Below are 20,530 nucleotides of genomic sequence, written 5' to 3'. Positions count from 1 at the left end.
GGTGATTTTTGATCGTCAAGGCGATGGGGAGGTTGGAGGGGGGGGGGGAATTGTTTGCTGGAGGGAGGGAGGGAAGGCTGGGGATGGGATGGGCATTTACGCTGATTAGGTGTTCAGTGGAGATGGGTATACCGGGTTGAGGTTGAGATGGTACGATCTAATTCATGTGTATAGGTTCGGTTCTAATCATGCTTGTATGTGCTATGGAAGTTCCTCGGCGGGGTTTGATATCGGCTTGCTGGGCTGTTTGTAGGACTGCAGATTGCCCTGCGTGAGTATGAGTATCTGCACGTCTGTAAGATCAACGGAGGGTTGGACTCACCTTGGCCAAGGCCCAGAGATAGGGCACGTGGATCACCTCGCTCCGCGCTTCTCCCCCATCCGCGCCCGCCACATTCACCCATACATTTCCCATGATCAATCCCGTCAGCAAGCTCACGCCCACGATCGGGAGAATCGCGATGAACGCCCACATGATCGCGTCCTTCCCTGCGACCCGGACCGCCGCTTGTGCAGCGGCTGACAGCCCATCCAGCATGGACAGGGAACTCTGGTCGTGGACGTTCAGCGTCGTACCGCCGCCGCCGCCGCCACCGCTGAGCCCCTGGACGGCTGCGGAGTGACCGAACTTGTTGTTGAACACGCTGGTCATGATGGTCAGGCCGATGGTGCCGCCGAACGGCAACGAGACCTGCATCAGGGACATGGCGGGGGCGATCCTCTCGGGCCAGACACCCACGGTGTGCAGCGAGGAGGGGACCAGCCGGAGTCCGATGCCCGCTCCAGTGACGACCATCATGCCGCTGAGGAGACTGGTGTTCCCGGCGCTGATGGCGTACGAGATCACCGCCAGCCCGAGGGTGCTGAGGACTGCACCCAAGGTGAGAGGGAAGAAGGTCTGTCGGGGGAAAATGTTGCACATGTATACGGCGGAGTAGACGCCTCCTGAATCACACTGTTAGTGCATTGAACAGCGGTGTGAGCCGGGGGAGATGCGCTGTACCTCCTAGACCCGGAATGTAGTATAGAAGCTCGAGGCCGGACTTCGACGTGGAGTATCCTGCCACGAGGATGTAGTAGATGCTGATGAAGTAGAAGATGGAGTATGACGCTGATGAAGTCAGTGACCACCACGATTTCACGAGCGAAGGATGCCAGGCTTACCTGCTCCCGTCGCGAAGTTCAGTATTGCCAGCCAGATTGTATCTCTCCGTTCAAAGAGACTGGATGGCAGCACTGCAACATGCCTGGGGAATATTCTGGCAAACAGTCTGCCAGGCTCGAGCAGATACTCGTACAGGAAGAATGCCACGAAGCAGATTGAGCCCACGATCAACGGCGCCAGAACCTGAGGTGACGACCACGAGTATGTCGCACCTCCCCAGGTAGTCGCCAGGATGATGAGGCCCACCCCAAAGATAAAGAGGATTGATCCTCCGAGATCCACTGTCGCAAGAGCCGGAAGCACAGATGACCATCTGGAGCCCTTTTTGAACATGGACCCCTCAACGAGGTCGTGTCGTAGCAACACATAGACCAGAATATGACTCAGTACAGCAATCTTCCTATTCGATCAGCACACCTGCACTTCCAGAAACCGGGTCTGCGGGCTCACCGGAATAGGAACCACAAAACAGTATCTCCAGTTCGTCTTCTACACTGTCAGCAGCTGTTTCACCTCCGTGTGAATCCAAGAGACTCACTTGAGTTAGATACCTAACCCTCGGTGATTAGCGCACCGCGCCCAGAAGAGCAGAGAAAGAGAGAACATACCCTCCGACAATAGGACCCACCGCGTAGCCCACACCTCCAACCAGCGTGAACAAAGACTTGTTCCTTGCATTCTCCTTTAACGAGACCTTATCCGCCAGGATGATCATGATCAAATTCCCCAGCCCCGCGGATCCGGTGCCCTGCAACGCCCTGCCCAGCAGCAGCATCCCCCACGTCTGCGCCGCTGCGCACAGCACGCTCCCAATGAGCATGAGAAAGAGCGCCGTCTGCAGCACCCAATGCCGCCCAAAGACGTCGGCTAACTGACCGAAAATTGGGATAAAGGTCGTCGATGTCAGGCTGAAGGCGGTGACGATCCAGTTCAGCTCATCGAATTGGTCTGTCGTCCAAGATTAGAACTTGCCTGCTGATCTCTGAAACCTTGATGAGAGGGAATACTGACCAAAGTGCGACGCGATGACGGTGGTTGCAGTGGCCACGATAGTCAAGTCCAGGGTGGACAGGATGAACGGCAGAGCGAGACCGGCGATGAGTCTCAGTCGATACATGCGCCGCTGGCGCGTCTGCTCATGACAGATACTGCATTTCTCATTGAGCTCTGGAGGGTTGAGTGCTTCAGCTGAGTAGGTGGTCGATCTATGCGCCGAAGACTCGAGATCTTCATTGCCCGCAACAGCTGGCTTGGGATGGTGAACTTGGGAGCGATGCAGACAGGGCTGCTCTGACGGAGGGGGAGTCGAGCCACGCCGTTTCTGACGGAGGTATCTAATGGCTGTAATGATCATTTCATACAATAGGTCCTTGTCAGGGTACTGGAAGAGTGAAACAGTAGTTTCTGCATGTCGAATTGGGAAGTGTTAAGGTAGGAAGCAGCACTTATATAGGCAGCTTGTGTCCTGCCTATACTAGCACGAGGAAGCTGCCTGAAGCCATTTCATCTCGACATAACTCCATACGGTCAGGATCGCGAGTTTGTATCCAGATTTGTGGCGATGCTGGAGACCTGCGCTCGATAGCTGGGCCAGTGCTGAATGTCCCGATTGGGCAAGTGTCACGGACGGCATCTGATTCACCCGCATGTCTTTCCCGATCCGGCAAGGGTTGCGAAAGGCTTAATCTCAGCCTCTTGGCGCCTGAATCTCCAGGCAGCCACTGTCTTCACTCAGGGCCTCGACACAATTTCCACTTCAGGATGATGGCTGCACAGCCAATCTTTCTCGCAGAGATCAGCCTCGTGTCAGCCACAGTCTAAGCCGCTCGACGTCACTCACCGTCGCAGGGGCTCTCCGGACTGAAGCCTGTGTGTAGTTGTCTAGCTGTGCAGACCACGACATCGTCAAGCGTGTGATGTCCAGCTGTGTCATTCGTCCATGCAGACATGCAGACCACCGCCTGACACATCTCGGTTTCATATCCTGGCCCAGTAAAATGAGAAAACCAAGCAGTCGCAGGAATGAACCAAGTATACAACAGTTACCTCGACGGTCAGCCCATGAAACCCGCAGAATTTCTGCTACTGCACCACAGAACTAGAATCGATCCCTATGTCCCTTTCAAAAACGGGGCAAAACAATCACCGACATCTCTAACAATGCCAGTGCGCTGCTCTGTTCCTTAACTTAACTTATCTTGCATGACAACGATTGCCTCCGGGCCTCCGTCGGCGTAGACTAGACAGCACGCAAACCCCGCATTATGAGCGTAGCACATGGCCACGGCCACACCACAGCAGGGAGCCAATGAATCAAACGCCTAGTCAGTTCCAAACGGGTCTGTCAGCATCCCATCCCATCCCAGGACTCTGCCAAGTGAAACCAAAACCAAAAGCCCATACACTCACAACGTAAACACGAAACAACTTCATTTCCCCCCAAAAATGCACCAAACTCACCCACCCCCCTCAGACCCAGCAGCCGCCGCCGCCGCCGCCGCCGACGACGACGACGACGACGACGAGAACACCTGGACCCCGCTCCAACTCGCGGCAGCGCAAGGCGACCTACCGCTAGTGAAGCAGCTCCTAACCCAGCAGCCACCACCACCGCAGAACGACCCCAACTCCGCGCCGCGGGGCTACTACGGCCAAACCGCGCTGCAAGCGGCCTCGCTCAACGGCCACCTCGCCGTCGTCGAGACGCTCTTACGCGCCGGCGCGGCCGTCGACCTCCCCGGCGGCAACAACGGGGGCCGGACGGCGCTCGTCCTGGCCGCGGGCGCGGGCCATCTCGGCATCGTGCGCCACCTGGTCGACGCGGCGGGGGCGGAGATCAACCGCCCGGCTCACAGGTACAACGGGCGGACGGCGCTGCAGGCCGCGGCGGAGGGGGGCCATGTGGCGGTGCTGCGGTGGCTGCTGGCGCGCGGGGCGGACGTCAACGCGCGGCCGGCCGGCAACCGCGGGCGCACGGCGCTGCAGGCCGCGGCGAGTGAGGGCCACGACGCGGTGGTGGAACTGCTCCTGCAGCATCCGGACAGGGTCGAGGTGAACGCCCCCGCGGTCCGGTATCAGGGGGTCACGGCGCTGCAGGGCGCGGCGTTGGCGGGACACCGCGCCACGGTGCGGCGGCTGCTGGCCGCGGGCGCGGACGTGAATGCCCCCGGCGGCCAGTACAAGGGCTACACGGCGCTGGATGCCGGGGCGGATGGGTCGATGCGATCCGGGAATCAGATGTGGACGGCCGCGCGGATAGCGGTGTCGCGAGGACATGGGGAGATCGCGCAGCTTTTGCGGCAGGTCGAGCAATCCCAGGTGGTAGGTGTGGATAGCTACTACGTTAGTGAATTTGAGGGCGGGCTGGTGAGATCGGGGTCAAGGTGGAGTCAACTAGCCTGTCGTCATTAAGCTTATCGGGTCAGGGTCCAGTTTCGGTCCCTGGGTCCGCAGGGTCTAGGTATATTTTGAGAATAGGTATGTTGCAACTTGTCGGCCGTCAAAGTATGCTTTACACTCGAAGGACGGGATATCAGGTACGGCTCGGGCATTACCGGGGTACAGCATTGGAAGCCACATTGGCTTGCGCACCATACACACGAAATCGTACACTAAAGGAAAACTAGGAATCTTGTCAAAAATGTCCATTAGATCATGTTCCTCCACCCTCCATTAGTTTCATCTATATACATTCCAAGTGACATCAGGGGGTATAGCTTTGACCAAGAATCCGAAAGAACGTTCACAATAAATCCATATGTCCAAACAAATCGCTATCTTCATGTCGAATGACAAAAAGCCAATATATCATCCAAATAAGTATGTTCATGTTGAAAGAAAAGCTCCATCCAGGGAGTCTTCTTCTTTTTTTCTCCTTCTCTCTAGAAAAGGCTTCACTCATCCTCGGGTGGCGCGTTGGCCAGAGCACTCTCAAGGGCACTAGTCAAGTCGATGTGGAAGAAGGGCCGGTTGATGCCCTGCACCACGGCTACCTTGCGCCGGTTGCGGTACGCCTTGCTGTCGTTCAGGTCATGCTGCAACTTGTCCTCGGGAACACTGCTGATGTCGGAGCCTTCCTCAACACCGTGGGTCTCCCGCTCCGTCGTGTGACCGTCGTGCTTGAGACCGTCCTCCTCATCACGCTTTTGCGCGACGTGCTGGGCGTGCTGGTTGTTCAGCAGCTCGGCGTGAGCGGCGGCGGACGACCGGCCTTCGATCTCGGCCACGCTGAAGATCGGCTTCCAGCGGTGGAATCCGTTGTCGGAGTTGGGGGTCGGGAAGCCGAAGCCGGCGGCGGCCAACGCCCGTTTGGTCCACCGGTTGTTGAGGTGGGCGAAATGCCACTGCACAGCGCGAGGGGAGGCGTAGAGGTCCAGTTGGTTGCGCACGTCGATCAAGTTCTGGATGGAGGTCACATCGACATTGTTAACAGAAGAGAAATCGAGGATGACGGCACGAAGCAGCGGCCGTTGCGAGCGCTGTTCCTCTTGGGCAGAGTTCTTGCGAGGGCCGGGGTCGTTCCAGGGGCGGTCGCCGCGCTGCTCGTAGGAGAAAGGAATCGTGCGTCGTGTCTCGCGGAAGATGGTCTGGACCAGGTAGTCGGTGTAGTGGTTCGCGTTCGGGTAGTTGAAGCCTTCGGAGAACCGGTAGATGAAGATACCAGGGTAGGGCTGTTCCAACCCCACCTCGGGGTTGGAGCCATCAGCGTGGTTGAGGGGAAGGAAGATTGAGCGACGAGAACCCTCTTCATCACGATCAGAGGAGTTGGCGTTATTACCCGAGCCATACTTGCCATCGCCTTGCACAAGATGATCACCGATCACTGAGTGAATGGTGACGCGGCCAAGGAATTGGCCACGGGCCTTGGCGACACGGAACAGGAGCACAGCCACGGAGACACAGATGGTGCAGTAAATGCCGTCCTCGATGGATGAGAAAACGGTGACGATAACACCAATGAAGAAGATGAGCGCATCGATAGGTGAGACGCGCCAGAATTGGTACACGGTGTTGGGAGGAGTGATCAGATCTCCGACGGCATGGATAATGACACCAGAAAGGGCAGCCTGTGGAATGTAGAAGAAGACGGCCGTCAAAGCGTAGATAGCAAGCAGCACAACGATAGCGGTGATGATACCGGCCAGTGGAGTCCGAACACCAGCCTTCGACTTGATGGCAGTGCGCGAGAAAGATCCAGTAGCAGGGTAAGCACCCAGGAAAGGACCCAGCAGGTTCGTGACACCAATAGCGACAAGTTCCTGAGACGGATCAATGGTGTAGTTGTTGACGCGACCGAAGGACTTCGAGATAGCGATGTGTTCGATCAGGAGGACAATGACGCAGGCAGGGAGCTGGCTGGCGAAAACCGAAATGACTTCTGAGTCGACACGAGGAACACCAGCGTCTTTGAAACCTGTTGGCGTAAAAAGCACCGTCAGTTCTAGAAACATCAAGGGATGTCAGGCAAACACATACCTCTTGGGACATTGCCAATAACATTGAACATAGGATCATCCTTGCGGTGCAGATTGACAGCAGCACTGATCATGGTGTAGAACAGAATCACAAAGACCGTACGTAAAGTCGACATGAAGAACCAAAGCTTGGCCTTCTGGGGGTATTTGCGAGCAAGGAAGTTGCAGGCGGAGCGAATCATGTACAGCATGGCGAGAGAGGTAACTCCCAGAGCAGCGTCGATACCAGCGGACGGCAGGTGTTTGAGCGAGTTGATGATGATCATGTACGTTGCATCGCGGGTGGAGAACGAGGCCGACTCGCCTAGCAAGTTCTTGACCTGGCCAGAGGCAATGTTGAGAGCCGAGCCCGTCATGAAAGCAGAAATGGCGGGCAATGGGATGAAATCCACGATAAATCCGAGGCGCAGCAATCCCAGAGCACAGACAATGCCACCACTAACTATAGCCAAGCACGATGCGACGACATGTCCCGGAATATTCGGGTATTTGTCTTCAGCGTCGAGGACGATGGTTCCGACCAGGGTAGACATAACGGCAACGGGCTAGATAGGTGGTTGTTAGGGACATCGTGGTTTCAAATGCAACGCGGAGAAACATACACCGATGGTGATATCTTTGGAGGTTGCGAAGAACCAGTATAGCAAGACACCCATGAAAGACGAATAAAGACCATATTGAACAGGCAATTCAGCCAGCTTGGCGTATGCCATTCCCTGGGGAACGACGACAGCGCCCACAGTGATACCTGAATGTCTCCGTTAGGCCCCGATAGTCATCGCATTTGAATGGGTGGCTTACCAGCAACCAAATCACCAACGAGCCATTGGGTGTTGTACCTCGTGATCCAGGACAGGAACGGGAATAGTCTGTAGAAGTATCGGCCTACATCGTGCCAGCTAGGAGTAATCTCCTTGAACCATTCGGCAGTCGTCGGTTCCTGCTCCAGGTAGGAATAGGTGTCGATCGTGCCGTAGGAAAAGGTAGATTCGCCTCTGGTGACCGGGTCTGCTTGAGCGCCCAGAGGATCCCGGTAGGCTTGTTTGATACCGAGACCCTTGGCCAACCCATGACCGACTTTGGTTGTGAAGTCTTTCGACATGTTCGTTGTGGTCGACTCGGGTGGCGATACCGGCGAGTTCTATGAAGTAGGGCTAAAAGTGCCCGGAACCACTAGACCACTAGGGTTCTGTTGGGTGCAGCAGATATGAACGCTTCACAGAAGTTAAAGAGAAGACACAAGAAGGGAAAAAGGCTCCAAATGTATATGAACCAGATCAACCTCCAGGATTATCAATCAGAGACCCCGGCAGACTTGGGGAGTGAGATAATATAGTCGTAGTAGTCCGTGGTGGAGGCGGGAACAAAGTGGGCTTAAAATGGGGATCGGAGAGCCAAGAAACGATGTCGTGATCGGGAGCTCCAAACGCGAAATATCAAAACTGCCCACCCGAAGTGTCCAAGCTCGGGATCTAACCGGACAATGGATGGACAAGACAAAGCTAAAGATCAAGCTAAATCAAGGGCCAAAGATGACAACCAGCACCTAGATCCCACTAATAGGCCTGGACTGGCTTCCAAGACTTCGCACTTCACCGATATATTGAATGGCTGTGTGGCTTGGGTGGCGCACCGCGGGGACTGGGCCTTTGCAACAACTATTTTGGAAGAGAGCCGAGGGGCCGCGCGGAATGTCCACGGACAAGAGGGGAGGAAGCACGGATGGATATCTATAAATCCGGGAAACAAAAAGGGAGAACTGCGGCAGTTTTATGTGGATGGCGTCGTCAGAGAGAAGTGGGTGACACACGACTCTTCGCCGCCCGTGGAATTTGATGCAAGTCGATCATCACCACTAGACTAGCACAGGCCCCAAGAGGCAACCGGGCATGGGGACGGGGAGACACTAGGATACACGGCGGCGGTCGACCAAGGACAAATTAACATCGTCCGACGTGGAAACCATCCCAAGAGCAAGCCGAACACAGGGAACGCGCAGGCGATGAAGGCAGCTGATCCACCCAGGGATCGCCCAAGGGCAAAGGAACAGAGGTAGGCGAGGGAGCCGTCTGGGAATTACTGCAGGCCCCGAGGAGATCCTTCACCACATCTGCATCGTGCATACACGGCAGTAGACTAGTCTAGAGAGGCACCGGGAGGGACAAGCTTGTCAAAAACCAAGCTGGCGTAAGAGAGTCGGTTTGTTTGAGTGGGTTCCTAGGCCGGAGAGGTTGCAGGGGGGGTTGCAGGGGGGGTTGCAGGGGGTGCGTGTGGTCTGGAAGCGACGAAGATGACGATGAGCCGTGGAGCAGCAACGTTTCCGCCCACCGGCGGGGCCCATCCATGGCTAACCGTGGGCAACTTTATCCGCCCGGTACGTAGTAGTCTAGTACCGTAGATTCCATCTCGTGTAGATCTCTTGATAAATTATGATCCGGGTGAAAGGAGTCAAAGGACAGGATTTGACAAATCTGGGTGAGACCACAAAACGACACTATGACGAGAGCAAAGCGATAGTGATGGAGAGGATGGAGTGGAATGGAGTGGAATGGAGAGTCGAAGTGGAAAAGTCTCCATCTGATAATTACTGCCAAGGCAGACCGCCCGCCGACCGAGGAGATTTTCATGGAATCTTGCCCAATCAGAGAAGACCCAGGGAGATGGCGACCCTCTCTGCGGTGGACAGACCGAAACCAATGGGAACTGCGGCAGAACACGCCATCGTAGGGGTTGATGGTGAAAACCTTCCATCTTAGGGGAGGTCCACGTGTGGGTTCGCCATGACGAGTTGGCTGCAGTGAGTCTCTCGTGTTGCTGAGATTCTTACTGCAATTGTACTCTGTACATAGTAGAGCGATGGAGAGTTTGGTGGCTGTGGTCTTGATCGGTTTGCTTTTTACACTCCAGATAAGCACATGGCAACCTCTGGGTCACCAGACTTGTAACACACACGAAGACAGTTCTCAACTTCTATTTCCCAAACACCTCCTTCGCTTCGATTTGCCGATTGGTCTTGGCTCGTGCGGAAGAGTGTACGTACTTTCAGGAAGTACGTACGTACACAGTACACCTACCCCTGTCGAGCCTCAGTCTGTGCTTTCGCTCGTCTGATTGACTAGGGGGGCTGCTGCTGCTGATGATCATTATTCTCATTCAATCCAAGAGCAAGCATCCTTCCCAATCTCTCTCGGAGAATGAGCCCGAAGAGGACATTCTAAGCTGCTACTAGTACACTAACCAAAGTATACTAAGTAACAAAGTACAGTACTAGGCACTATATGAAGCTGGGCAACCTCATGCTACTCCTCCAATGATCAATCCAAAACCCTCACTCTTGCGCAATATATATGCCAATCACACCATAGTCCGGTTCACTTGACTGCTGCAGGGCATTCTTAGCTGCTTCTACGCCCCAGTATTGCGCCATCAATCTTATCGTGGTGACATCCTGGCTATCCCATCTACCGAGTGGTGACCTTCTGCAGACACCAAGCCATTGGCCAGAATTCAGCTTCGCAGCGTGGCAGCCATGCAGCCATGGCTTGATATTTCCTTATTCGCAGGGCTTGGAGTCGCAAACGATCCACTTACGGACCTCGTATATCCAAACCACGCCCATCTCCTCGGATTTCTTAATCTAAGATCGAAGCTTTTTCTCTCCGACGGCCGCGCTTGCTCCACCATGGGAACCTGTCAAACCGCCGAGTCAAATTAAAAGTATAATCTCAATATGCAGCATCATTAATTATTGAGTAATATCTGATGCGCCGTCCTGGTTGAGTTTTCATGGCGGTATGTCCGCCACAACACTAATATCCAGGGGCTACTCTGGAAGGAACGGACTACTGCAGTTGCCACGATGAACAGACTAATAGAAAAGAATAAAATCAAAACCAAAAAAAAAAAAAAAAAAAAACACATAGTTCCCCGATCTCGGACCATGTTTCAACACCATCATATATCGTATTCCTTCCCAATTAGTCCTTATTGTCTCGCGATCACGACATCCCAATCATCATACATCAATTCAAAGACTGAGAGCTCGCTTATATGGTCCCATGCAAACATGCGTTTTGAACAAACTTCGCGCGATCCCTACACTACCAATTACAGGAATATGCTAGCCAGGGGAGGTGGATTTCAATGAGGCTATGGGACACGAGACATCTTTCCCAATTGAACACGCCAGAAGTCTCTATGTGCCCCCAGAACTATGGATGAGGTGCTGCATCGACGTCTAGGTGGTGTAGCAGCCAATACGGCCAGCTCCCGCGATTGCTTGGATGGTATTCCCATTGTTCGCATGGGAAACTACGCGAGGCTTAACTAGGATGAAGCCGTAGCAGCCGCGGTTCAGGGTTCTGGGCACCATGCTGCCAAGGATGGCGTCTTCACTCGGATTGGCGATCTGAATGACCTGCTGAAATCATGGCAGTGGCCAGAAATGCTGGGCAGCATTGCTCCTCGGAGATGACAGAAGAGGAACTATGATAGCCAATTCCGATCTGGCTGCTCAATGGCAGGATCGTGGCTCAACCCAACCGGGTTATACAGAACTCACGAGGGTCCATTGCCACCTGCTTTGTCGCAATATAGCACGTAACAAGAAACTTTTGAGCCGGAGCCACTGCAGGCCCATCCCTGTGACTCCATCTCATCTCGCTCGTTCGTATAGAGAAATCGGGGACTTGCCTATCAGCCATGCTTAGCCGACATGAAGAAACAAGGTACGCCTCCAAAAGATCCCATCCTTCAACCAGAGCATGGCATGAAAGGACGCAATCGTGCCGTCCACTGGGTAAGCGATCATGCACCCAATATCTCGAACAACCCAGTCGCAGCACGATTACGCCACCGAGGGAGCTCGCTTAGCGAGAGCTTTGGACAATCTTCATAATCCATGCTACTCAATCCATCATCTTCACATCCGCGGAGCTATCGGAGAAGACTCCCATTTCTGATCAAGGGCCAGCAAGGTAATGTATACCCTCAAACTAGAGGGGGGCAAAAGAAAGGTCAAAGCGGCCAGGAAAGCTCTCTCAGTCGTGACAGTAATAAGAACCGACCACACAGGCAACAACAACAACAAAGACAAAAGGCGATCCTTCGCTCGTCCAAAAAGCAATATACATGGAGAAATCGCCCCCCTTCCCCCGGAGAGGCCGCTCTTCCCAGCATCACACCTCACAAAGACAAAATATTGTGTGATTCAATTGGGTTGCAGCATCCGTATTACCATGTGTGTGTGGCTGTGGGTGTAATTGGCTGCTAATCTCGCTTCTGATATTGCTGACTGTCCTCATACCTATGATGCTATCACGCAAGCGCCAGCTAATGAGATAAAGCCGAACCCTCCCTCTTTTCAGCTGCCGGCAGGCAAGCTCCAGCTTTGAGCTGACATGGAAAATTGTCACTCTTGCTGGACTTGACATCAGCGGCAATAGTGAGGGGGCGGTTTTCGTTTCGTTTATCTTTTGCGGATTTTCAGCTGTCTGTCTATCACTGACGCAATTGTTCGAGAACAAGAGGCGCTGGAAGATGCTAACTGATGGTGAATATTGAGCATGTATGTACAGCACCTATGCAACAAACCCAGATTCAAAGCCCAATCTAGCAGCCACATGGCGAGTGTACGTCCGCACGGATGCGGTCGTGGTAAGACCTGGGCTCGCACCGATCGTTGCCATAGTTCCATCCAAGAAGCAGAGACACCTCTCTCACCAGTCCGAGTACTCATTCAATATTTCTTTCTCGTCCCGCTGCTAAACAGTTCTTCTCTCAGTGATTTGTAGATCCCAAACTATTTCCTCTCGCAAAATAGATACCCAGATAAGCTTCGGATACCGATCATAATATGGCCTCTACCCCAGAGAAAGAGACTGATATCATTCTCAACCTCACGAGAAGGCTTCTTAGAGAACATCAAAGAGAATAATGTCAAAGGTCTCAGCCCTAGCCCTGGCCCAGCCCGCCAGCCCATCAAAGCTAGCAGCTTTCACAAATGAGTATCTCCTGTGGGTTCCGTGCTTTTCGCCGATTTCTCCACAACATCTCGCATAGTCTACTATCTCACATAAATCCATCGCGAAGCAGCCGAGTAGCTGTTCGGATCAGCGAGATCCGAAGATCTTCTCAAAGATCCTTGCGCATTGTGCACTATGTCAAACCTGAAGTCTACACCAGTATCAAAGAATCAAAATATCGATCCCCCAATTCCTACCACTTCCATCGGGAAGACTCCAATGACCCTAAAAGCCGCTTACCCTGTCCGCTTGAAACAAGTCTTGACATGCCCGATACAATGGCTTTCTCCGAAGCAGGGAATCCATTTTGCTTAATACCCCTTACAATCTCGTTACATCGTCGCCAACAACATTATTTCTGCAGCTCCCTTCGCAGCAGATTGAATCCGAACATAGTCTCGAGCTCACGCAACGGAGAACAAAACTACCCAATTTCAACTCCGTCTTGCGATTATACTCAACAACCCATAAATAACCCACTCGAACCTCCCCTCCTCTTGTGGCATTACATGGCTAATCAGCTAGCAACAGAACTCTCTGTATCCAATAACCTACTGCGCCTCCACGAACCTAAATACCTTGACATAAACGACCTGCACAAGGCGACAAAGCAGAATCCACTCATACCCAGGAGCCACGATGGACTGCTCAGCCCTTTACCGGATCGACCTCAACATCCTCGTCACCGTCCAGTCCACCAGGAACAAATACCTCGCCGTGTGGGGGTGAGATACCCAAAGGGGGGCGGGATGCAAAGGCCATTCCACGCAAGACGCATGGTTGCTACACACTGTTGTCTGCTGCTCATTGACTAGAGATGTTGCCGTGGCTTCTGGGGTAGGTAGTTGAGTGTGATATGGTCTTCCACACGGAGGGCCAACGTCCGCCTCGCTATCCTCTCAACCGCAGACATAACAGCATGGCAGAAGAGTGAGCAAAGAGAAAAGAGAAAGCAGGACATAGAAATGAGCTTAAGGAAAATGACAACAAAAGGTCTGCGCTTGATTTGTTTAGAATAGAGTGAAGTATAATAGCAAATCTATCTACAGTTGATCTCGAAGCCTCATCCGGCAGTTATGCATAATGGCTACACTGTGTTACTCAACGCAAAAACATAATCAGAAAGACCACAATCAACTATACTAAGCAGCGAACCCATCCGCAAATAATCACTTGCCTCCATCAATCTCCTATCAATGACGAGTCCATAGCACTTACGTTCCCGCATAAGTGACCAAACAGCCCAAGCCCGGGGATCTCGGCAATTGGCACAACCGATGAAGTAATAGAACCCAACTCCCGAGCTCGGCAGACCGAAGCGGAAAGAGATAAGAAAAGAGAAAAAAAAAAGATAAGTGACCGTAAGCTCGGTTAAAGACTATCAGCAATCCGACTGTAATCTCCAGATTCCAGAAGTTCTCTTTTTTCCCTTTTTCCCAATCTGTCAAAAGTGTCAATTCTCCCATTCTCCCTTTCCCCCGCAACCCCGCACCCAACAATCCATCATGGAAACCGATCCCGGATTCATCGCCGCTCTCGAGGAGGCCAAGCAAGGATTGGCCGAGGGAGGCGTCCCCATCGGAGCTGCTCTGGTCTCCAAGGATGGCAAGATCCTCGGTCGCGGGCACAATATGCGCGTCCAGAAGGGCAGCGCCGTCTTGCATGTACGTTTTCCGCATCTGATTTTGCTTTTTTGGGGGACAAGCCCGTGTATATATACTATCGCGTGGGATTTACGGCATTGTAGTAGCTGGCCTGCCTGCCTGCCTGCCCTGCCCTGCCCTGCATGATGACGTAGCTGAGCTGCAGACTTGCGAACTAATTTCCATGCAATAGGCTGAGATGTCCGCGCTCGAGAACTCGGGTCGGTTGCCCGCGTCGGCCTACGAAGGTGCCACCATGTACACCACCCTTTCGCCATGCGATATGTGCACCGGTGCCTGTATCCTCTACAAGGTGAAGCGCGTCGTCATCGGCGAGAACAAGAACTTCATGGGCGGCGAGGAGTACCTTCTCAACCGGGGAAAGGAAGTGGTGGTCTTGGATAACAAGGAGTGCAAGAAGTTGATGGAGGACTTTGTCAAGGACAAGCCGGAGCTCTGGTAAGTTGGGCCTTGCTTTTTCGTTTGGTCTTTCAAAGTTTTGGACATGGTATCATTTCTTTTTCCCTTCTTCAATCACACGCTTCCGTCACTTTTCTTTTTTTTTTTTTTGGTAGAATTCCGGTCTGACTATTTGATTCCGAACAGGAACGAGGACATTGCCGTCTGAGTTATCGTGAGAAAAGGGTTTCGCAGATACGCTGCAGCGGAGATATCCAATATGTATATATATATAGTCAAGAGAGCAAATGAGTCATACCCACATCAGGCGACGATCTCAAGCCGCCGTCAAGCGGTGGATCTCCTCGAAGTAGAATTTGAGGTCATCGGGATTGACGAACGGAGTAATACCTAACCACACCAGTACTGTTAGCATATGCAAAGCTTCAATGTTCAGATCGGGATATCTCACCGTGTCCCAAGTTGGCAATCCAACCCTTCTTGCCCGGCCAGAAGCCGCGGACCATAGTCTCCACAGCCTCGGTAATGGCCTCACGGGTACCGTAAAGAACACCGGGATCCGCATTGCCCTGGAGCGTCACGCGACCGTTCGCAATCTTCTTGGCTTCGGCGGGATCATGCAGCCAGTCCAGACCGACCACGTTGTAGCCAGACTCGCACAGATCGTCCAAGGCGAACCAAGCCCCCTTGGCGAAGACCGTCATCGGGACAGGTTCCAGACCCATCTCCGTCAATTTCTTGGGGAGATTCTGGGCGATGTAACGCAGATACGGGAGAGAGAAGCGGCTGAAGGCCACGGGCGACATCTCCCCAGCCCAGGAGTCAAACACCTGCACCAGCTGCGCGCCGGCCTCGACCTGAAGCGCCAGATACTCGACACAGATCTCGGCGATCTTCTGCAGCAGGGCCTTGGACTCCTCGGCGTATCTGTAGATCCACTTCTTCGACTGAACAAAGAGCTTCGTACCGCCACCCTCGACCATGTAGCACAGCAGGGTCCAGGGCGCTCCGCAGAAGCCGATCAGGGGCACACGGCCGGCCAGCTTGTGGCGGGTGAGCGTGATGGCCTTGTAGACGTAGTCCAGCTCGACCTTGACGTCCACCTGCTTCTGCATCACCTTCTCATACTGTCCGTCGTCCGGCGACTGCAGCGGTTGCGGGAAGTGCGGGCCCTTCTTGTCGACCATCTCCACCTGCATGCCCATGGCCTGGGGGATCACCAGGATGTCAGAGAAGATGATGGCGGCATCGATGAGTCCGGCGTACCGCTCAATGGGCTGGAGGGTCAATGTGGACGCGATCTCGGGGCTGCGGCAGCATTCGAAGAAGTCGCGGTTGCCTTTAGCCTCGTGGTATTCGGGGAGGTAACGACCAGCTATAGCAGATTGAACCACCCAGGTTAGCAACTATGGCTACACATTCTTCCTCCACACGCAGGGCCTCAGTTTGGGAGATATAGAGGGAATGCGTACCTTGCCGCATGACCCAGATCGGAGGACGAGGGACCTCCTCGCCTAGTGGAGAGTTAGCTTGCTTCGATGACGAGCATGTATTTGCAGTTCAGGCTACCTCTGGCGGCCCTCAGCAGGAGGTCGTTCTTCAATGGTGCGAATTGTTCGGGCATTTTGGTTGCGAAGGTATGTTACAGAAAGTGAAGAGGGGACCTTGGGAAGGAGGGGTTTACATGACATGCGCAGGTCCTGCCGCTCGGTGCCTCGGGCCGCCAATCGGCTGATCACCGCTGACTACGCGGAGTTATGTTAAGTAACAGTGAGTTAAGTGAACTACCCGCCAAAAGACCAGAGGCGGGATCCCAGACTTGACATAATCAGGAGCATCTCCTGAATTTACTGAGTGGATGATTAAGATGTGGTTATAGAGACTGGACGAGAAATTTCGAAGAGAATGTTTGATTGCTAGCTAGAAAGCTTTTATGCACCATGCTGCACTCTCCCGTCGTAGGACCCAGACCTCCAGAAATAGATATCCCAATATTTCTAAACTTCTACAAGCGCATCACTCAATCTACACAAGACACTCAGTCCAGGTTTCGATCGAGAAGCTGGCTTTACGTCCTACGACGAACCAACGTAGACCTATCTTCAGTTGATGTTAGCCTTCAGGTTGCCTCAAAAAGTGTAAGTGACAAAAAGTGAGAGGGTAACAGAGGTGTCAGCAAAAAATTAGAGTGTAAGTTGTTGCTGTTTTTGATCTTCAAAGCCGTAGCTACGAGTTAAAAAGGATCATCATCCACCGAGGGTATGTGCGCATGAACGACAAACTGCAAAAACAGGTAGCTCACCTTTGTTGATTCATCAGATAATGGAGCGTAGACTACGTTCCATTATGTAGATGAGAGATTGATCAAAACATTCATGACCATGAAAATCATTTCATTCATCCAATCGTCAAGACTGGAAAGAAAGATATCTAAAACATGGTTTGCATTTCGCGTTCAAAGTGGACGCGAGACGCTTAGTCGAAAAGACCGAAACCCATGTCCTCGTCAGACTCCTCAGCCTCCTCAGCGGGGGCCTCGGCAGCGGGGGCATCACCGCCAGCAGGGGCAGCGGCGGCAGCGGGAGCGGAGGAAGCGTAAGCGTCAGGGTTGGCGATACGGTCCTTGAGCTCCTCAATCTCGGGCCAGGAGATCTCAGTCTCGATGGCAACAGCGAGAACCTTCTTGTAGCTGTTGACCACGGAGTGGATGACAGAGGGAAGGGTGGGGAAGTTAGCGGCCAAAGAGATGGTGGTGATGGTCTTGATGGCGGCGCTGAAGGCATCAAGGAGCTGGGACTCCTCGATGTCGAGAACCTCGGAACCGAAGGTCTGACCCTGGTCGTAGACCTGGGAGATGGTCATACCGTAGGTGAAGGGAGAGATGTTGAGCATGTTCAACAGGGTGGCCTCAGAGGGGCCGACCTTGGCACCAGCCTCAACGAGCTTCAAGTCGGTGGTGATTTCAATGGTACCACGAGCAATCTTGGTGGGGACACCGAGAGCCTGGAAGAAAGAGGTCTTACCGGGTTCCATACCGGTGTTACCAGCGGGAATCCAGACATCAGCGGGGGCGACGGCACCGGCACGAGCGGGAGCAGCGACACGGTTGGCCAGGATCTTCTCCTTGGTGGACTTGAGGTCACCGTTGGTGAAGATGAAACCGACGTTACCTGAAATCTCCATCAGTTCCTGCGTTTTTTTTTTAACTCAGACGTGTAGATATGACTTACCCTTGACGAAGGGGAGCAGGCGCTCGTACTCCGGGTTGTCGGTGACGAAGCCCTTGATGGCACGACGGACCTTAAATTCCACCGTTAGTATGCGTTGGCCAATTAGCGGCAGAGGGATCAGAAACTTACCATGGTGTTCTTACCCATCAGGACGACACCCTCACCACGCAGAGAGACACGGATCTCGTGCATCTGCTGGGAGCTGACATTGTCGACACCGACAATGAAGACGGTCTTGTACTCATCGAGAAGGGCCTTGAGCTTATCGAAGTAAGCGGCCTTGGTAGCGGACTTGCCCCCCATTTCTCCTTATTTCGCTGAAGAAAGGCTGTTTAAGGGCAAGGGAAAATTTGTTGAAGAAGTTGTTGTCCGAATAAATCGAAACGTTGGAAGTTCAAGGAAACAATCGCGCCGCGGATTTTAGGAAATCTTTACTCGGTTGTGGCCTCGCTAGCCGATATATCACGTGGGCCCCGCTTCACGCTTAGCTTCATCCCCTGCTTGTAGTAGGCGGTGTCGCATGCGGTGTCGCACCCCAGGGCGGTGAGATGCTTTTTTTTTCTGCCATGTGCCTATTCCATCTCCGTCTATCAAATCGCAAGTGGGGGCAAAGGTTGCTTTCTGCGATTGCTACTTGCGACATCCATTATCGGGGCTGAACCACCATCCTTGAGCTCCGACTAAAGTACTACACAATGGCCTCCAACTTCCAATACCCCTTTCAATGCGTTCAGTTTGTGCAAAGACCGCAGGCCAAGCTCCTGCTTGCCTCCGCTGGCCCACGCCTGTACTCCTACTCTGCCGAGACCGGCCAACGACTTGCGAGCTGGCCACAAGATACCGGCTCAAGTGACCAGGAACCCCCCGAGAAGAAAAGAAAGGTCTCTACAGCGGAGGCCGGTCCTGTGGAAGAGCCTGAGACCGCAGAAAAGACCGAGAAGTCGAAGGTCCCGCCGGCTTGGTCGAACATCCCTATCGTCACTAGCACATCGAACGGCGAATATGTCATTGCTGTCACAGGAGAAGACAAGTGCATCCGCGTCTTCCAGCTTCAAGATGATGGTTCGCTCCAGCAACTCAGCGAGAGGTAAGCGTTGTCAATAATACTTCCCCACGAACTGAGCGCCATCGTCATTGTGTACTAACGCTGTCCCCCGCAGAATCATGCCCAAGCGACCATCCTCCATCGCATTGACCAGCGATGAGACCACAATCCTATGCGCCGACAAATTCGGAGACGTTCACTCTCTGCCCCTCATCCCCAGCAATGAAAAGCCTGCCGTTGCTCCCAGACCCAACCGAGAGGCGAAACTCAGCCATCCTGCCGCAACCAACTTGACCGTGCACACCAAGGGCAACCTGAGAGCTTTGGAACAGCAACTTGAACTCGCCAAGAAGAAGAAGGAAGCAGGGGAGGATAAGTCCGGCCCCTCGTTCGAACACCATCTCCTGCTCGGCCACGTCTCGCTGCTCACCGACATGCTCTTCGTATCTCTCCCCTCCGACACCCACAAGCGTACCTATATCCTGACCGCCGACCGCGACGAACACATCCGTGTCTCTCGTGGCCCACCCCAGGCGCATGTCATCGAGAACTACTGCTTGGGCCATACCGCCTTCATCAGCAAGATCTGCGTGCCGCGGGACGCCCCCGAGTACCTGATCTCCGGCGGAGGCGACAACTACCTGATGGTCTGGAACTGGACCGAGGGCCGTGCTCTCCACAAGGTTCCTCTGGTCGAGGACTCGTCGGCCGCCGAGGTGGTCGTCCGCGGGATCTGGGCCACGACACTCGGGGACTTGCGACTCATTCTTGTTGCGCTTGACGGGTAAGCACCTCGGATTCGAACAATAATAACCGCAATATCGAGAACAATCAGCCACTAATCCTCAACCATCCATAGATCCTCCCAACTCCAATGCTTCACCCTCGAAGCCGACGGCTCCCTCAAGCCCCAAACCCCCCTCGACCTCACCGGCAACGTCCTCGCCGTGACCAGCATCGAGAAAGACAACACGCTGCTCATCTCCGTCGACTCCGTCCGCACTGCAGGCTCGACCAACGAGTGGCGCGCAAGCCCCTCTGCCCCTTCCACCCTGGTCGCGGCCTTCCGTCTCCAGCAGAGCGCCGAGGGCTCGCTGGACTGGGAACCAACCCTGCAGTCCGCGACCGGTGCTATCAACGCCGCTGGTACGGTGGAAATCCCGGCTACCACCGAAGACAAGAAGCGGGGAGAGCTGAACGATCTGTTGTATGCCATGAGCAAGCTTCGCAAGACGCCGAGAGGCGGGGACGACGAGTAGACAAAGGCATTAAAATGAACCAAAGTATACCTCTTAGTGGATGTATACGAGTAAAATCTTGCCAACATCACAAAGGATGATGTAAATGTAAATATACTTAGATCTTGACATACTCAGTGCTAAAAACAAATAAAAGCCCTGTCAGGGATGCGGCGACAATCCAAACGTCACTCGGTCTCTCGTTCGAGAGATCCCACGGCTTCCTGTGTATGAGTGCCTGTCGTAGGTGGGGCTATCTCTATATCTCTGCTCACATACCCATCCCCCCCCC

At 53.6% G+C, this 20,530-nt stretch overlaps 7 protein-coding genes across 7 annotated transcripts; 3 read left to right on the top strand and 4 right to left on the bottom strand.

Annotated features, from left to right (window-relative positions):
- Window positions 1-182: 182 nt before the first annotated feature.
- Window positions 183-2,519, bottom strand: mfs56 (putative MFS multidrug transporter; the record flags this gene model as incomplete). The annotated part of the gene is made up of 7 exons (XM_025670125.1): window positions 183-267; window positions 323-942; window positions 1,004-1,060; window positions 1,165-1,561; window positions 1,616-1,654; window positions 1,770-2,113; window positions 2,177-2,519. 7 exons carry the CDS (start codon window positions 2,517-2,519, stop codon window positions 202-204), a joined length of 1,866 nt encoding a protein of 621 aa, XP_025525318.1. The 3' UTR covers window positions 183-201.
- Window positions 2,520-3,676: 1,157 nt separating this feature from the next.
- Window positions 3,677-4,378, top strand: BO86DRAFT_276465 (ankyrin repeat domain-containing protein; the record flags this gene model as incomplete). The annotated part of the gene is made up of 1 exon (XM_025667271.1): window positions 3,677-4,378. A coding segment is annotated over one exon (702 nt), but the record flags the coding sequence as incomplete, so codon positions are not given.
- Window positions 4,379-4,795: 417 nt separating this feature from the next.
- On the bottom strand, window positions 4,796-7,931 carry BO86DRAFT_154476 (SLC26/SulP family anion transporter). The gene is made up of 4 exons (XM_025666355.1): window positions 7,441-7,931; window positions 7,242-7,387; window positions 6,641-7,184; window positions 4,796-6,578 (listed from the first exon to the last, which is right to left on the bottom strand). The coding sequence occupies exons 1-4, from the start codon at window positions 7,739-7,741 to the stop codon at window positions 5,059-5,061; spliced, it is 2,511 nt and encodes an 836-aa protein (XP_025525316.1). The 5' UTR covers window positions 7,742-7,931; the 3' UTR covers window positions 4,796-5,058.
- Window positions 7,932-14,090: 6,159 nt separating this feature from the next.
- Window positions 14,091-14,999, top strand: BO86DRAFT_391128 (cytosine deaminase). Its single transcript, XM_025672533.1, has 3 exons — window positions 14,091-14,326; window positions 14,499-14,764; window positions 14,912-14,999. Exons 1-3 carry the CDS (start codon window positions 14,168-14,170, stop codon window positions 14,931-14,933), a joined length of 447 nt encoding a protein of 148 aa, XP_025525315.1. The 5' UTR covers window positions 14,091-14,167; the 3' UTR covers window positions 14,934-14,999.
- Window positions 15,000-15,041: 42 nt separating this feature from the next.
- On the bottom strand, window positions 15,042-16,349 carry BO86DRAFT_318521 (uroporphyrinogen decarboxylase HEM12; the record flags this gene model as incomplete). The annotated part of the gene is made up of 4 exons (XM_025668215.1): window positions 15,042-15,115; window positions 15,177-16,100; window positions 16,198-16,239; window positions 16,295-16,349. 4 exons carry the CDS (start codon window positions 16,347-16,349, stop codon window positions 15,042-15,044), a joined length of 1,095 nt encoding a protein of 364 aa, XP_025525314.1.
- A 364-nt stretch (window positions 16,350-16,713) lies between these two features.
- BO86DRAFT_391124 (60S ribosomal protein uL10) lies at window positions 16,714-18,365 on the bottom strand. The gene is made up of 3 exons (XM_025672532.1): window positions 18,085-18,365; window positions 17,956-18,025; window positions 16,714-17,895 (listed from the first exon to the last, which is right to left on the bottom strand). Exons 1-3 carry the CDS (start codon window positions 18,256-18,258, stop codon window positions 17,201-17,203), a joined length of 939 nt encoding a protein of 312 aa, XP_025525313.1. The 5' UTR covers window positions 18,259-18,365; the 3' UTR covers window positions 16,714-17,200.
- Window positions 18,366-18,562: 197 nt separating this feature from the next.
- Window positions 18,563-20,368, top strand: trm82 (putative tRNA methyltransferase). The gene is made up of 3 exons (XM_025676742.1): window positions 18,563-19,042; window positions 19,116-19,784; window positions 19,860-20,368. Exons 1-3 carry the CDS (start codon window positions 18,651-18,653, stop codon window positions 20,257-20,259), a joined length of 1,461 nt encoding a protein of 486 aa, XP_025525312.1. The 5' UTR covers window positions 18,563-18,650; the 3' UTR covers window positions 20,260-20,368.
- Window positions 20,369-20,530: the final 162 nt, after the last annotated feature.

The sequence above is a fragment of the Aspergillus japonicus genome, assembly GCF_003184785.1.
Source record: "Aspergillus japonicus CBS 114.51 unplaced genomic scaffold BO86scaffold_46, whole genome shotgun sequence".
Classification (NCBI taxonomy): Eukaryota; Fungi; Ascomycota; class Eurotiomycetes; order Eurotiales; family Aspergillaceae; genus Aspergillus; species Aspergillus japonicus.
Note: the sequence above shows the minus strand (reverse complement) of the source record. Positions and strands in the feature narration are given on the sequence as shown.

Coding starts and splice junctions, on each gene's coding strand:
- BO86DRAFT_154476 (XM_025666355.1), bottom strand. CDS start 7,741: ATGTCGAAAGACTTCACAACCAAAGTCGGTCATGGGTTGGCCAAGGGT. Junction 7,185..7,241: donor CCAAAGATATCACCATCGGT/GTATGTTTCTCC, acceptor CCACCTATCTAG/CCCGTTGCCGTTATGTCTAC. Junction 6,579..6,640: donor TATTGGCAATGTCCCAAGAG/GTATGTGTTTGC, acceptor TTACGCCAACAG/GTTTCAAAGACGCTGGTGTT.
- BO86DRAFT_391128 (XM_025672533.1), top strand. CDS start 14,168: ATGGAAACCGATCCCGGATTCATCGCCGCTCTCGAGGAGGCCAAGCAA. Junction 14,327..14,498: donor AGGGCAGCGCCGTCTTGCAT/GTACGTTTTCCG, acceptor TCCATGCAATAG/GCTGAGATGTCCGCGCTCGA. Junction 14,765..14,911: donor AAGGACAAGCCGGAGCTCTG/GTAAGTTGGGCC, acceptor GATTCCGAACAG/GAACGAGGACATTGCCGTCT.
- BO86DRAFT_391124 (XM_025672532.1), bottom strand. CDS start 18,258: ATGGGGGGCAAGTCCGCTACCAAGGCCGCTTACTTCGATAAGCTCAAG. Junction 18,026..18,084: donor TGATGGGTAAGAACACCATG/GTAAGTTTCTGA, acceptor GTGGAATTTAAG/GTCCGTCGTGCCATCAAGGG. Junction 17,896..17,955: donor CCTGCTCCCCTTCGTCAAGG/GTAAGTCATATC, acceptor TGGAGATTTCAG/GTAACGTCGGTTTCATCTTC.
- trm82 (XM_025676742.1), top strand. CDS start 18,651: ATGGCCTCCAACTTCCAATACCCCTTTCAATGCGTTCAGTTTGTGCAA. Junction 19,043..19,115: donor CTCCAGCAACTCAGCGAGAG/GTAAGCGTTGTC, acceptor TGTCCCCCGCAG/AATCATGCCCAAGCGACCAT. Junction 19,785..19,859: donor ATTCTTGTTGCGCTTGACGG/GTAAGCACCTCG, acceptor AACCATCCATAG/ATCCTCCCAACTCCAATGCT.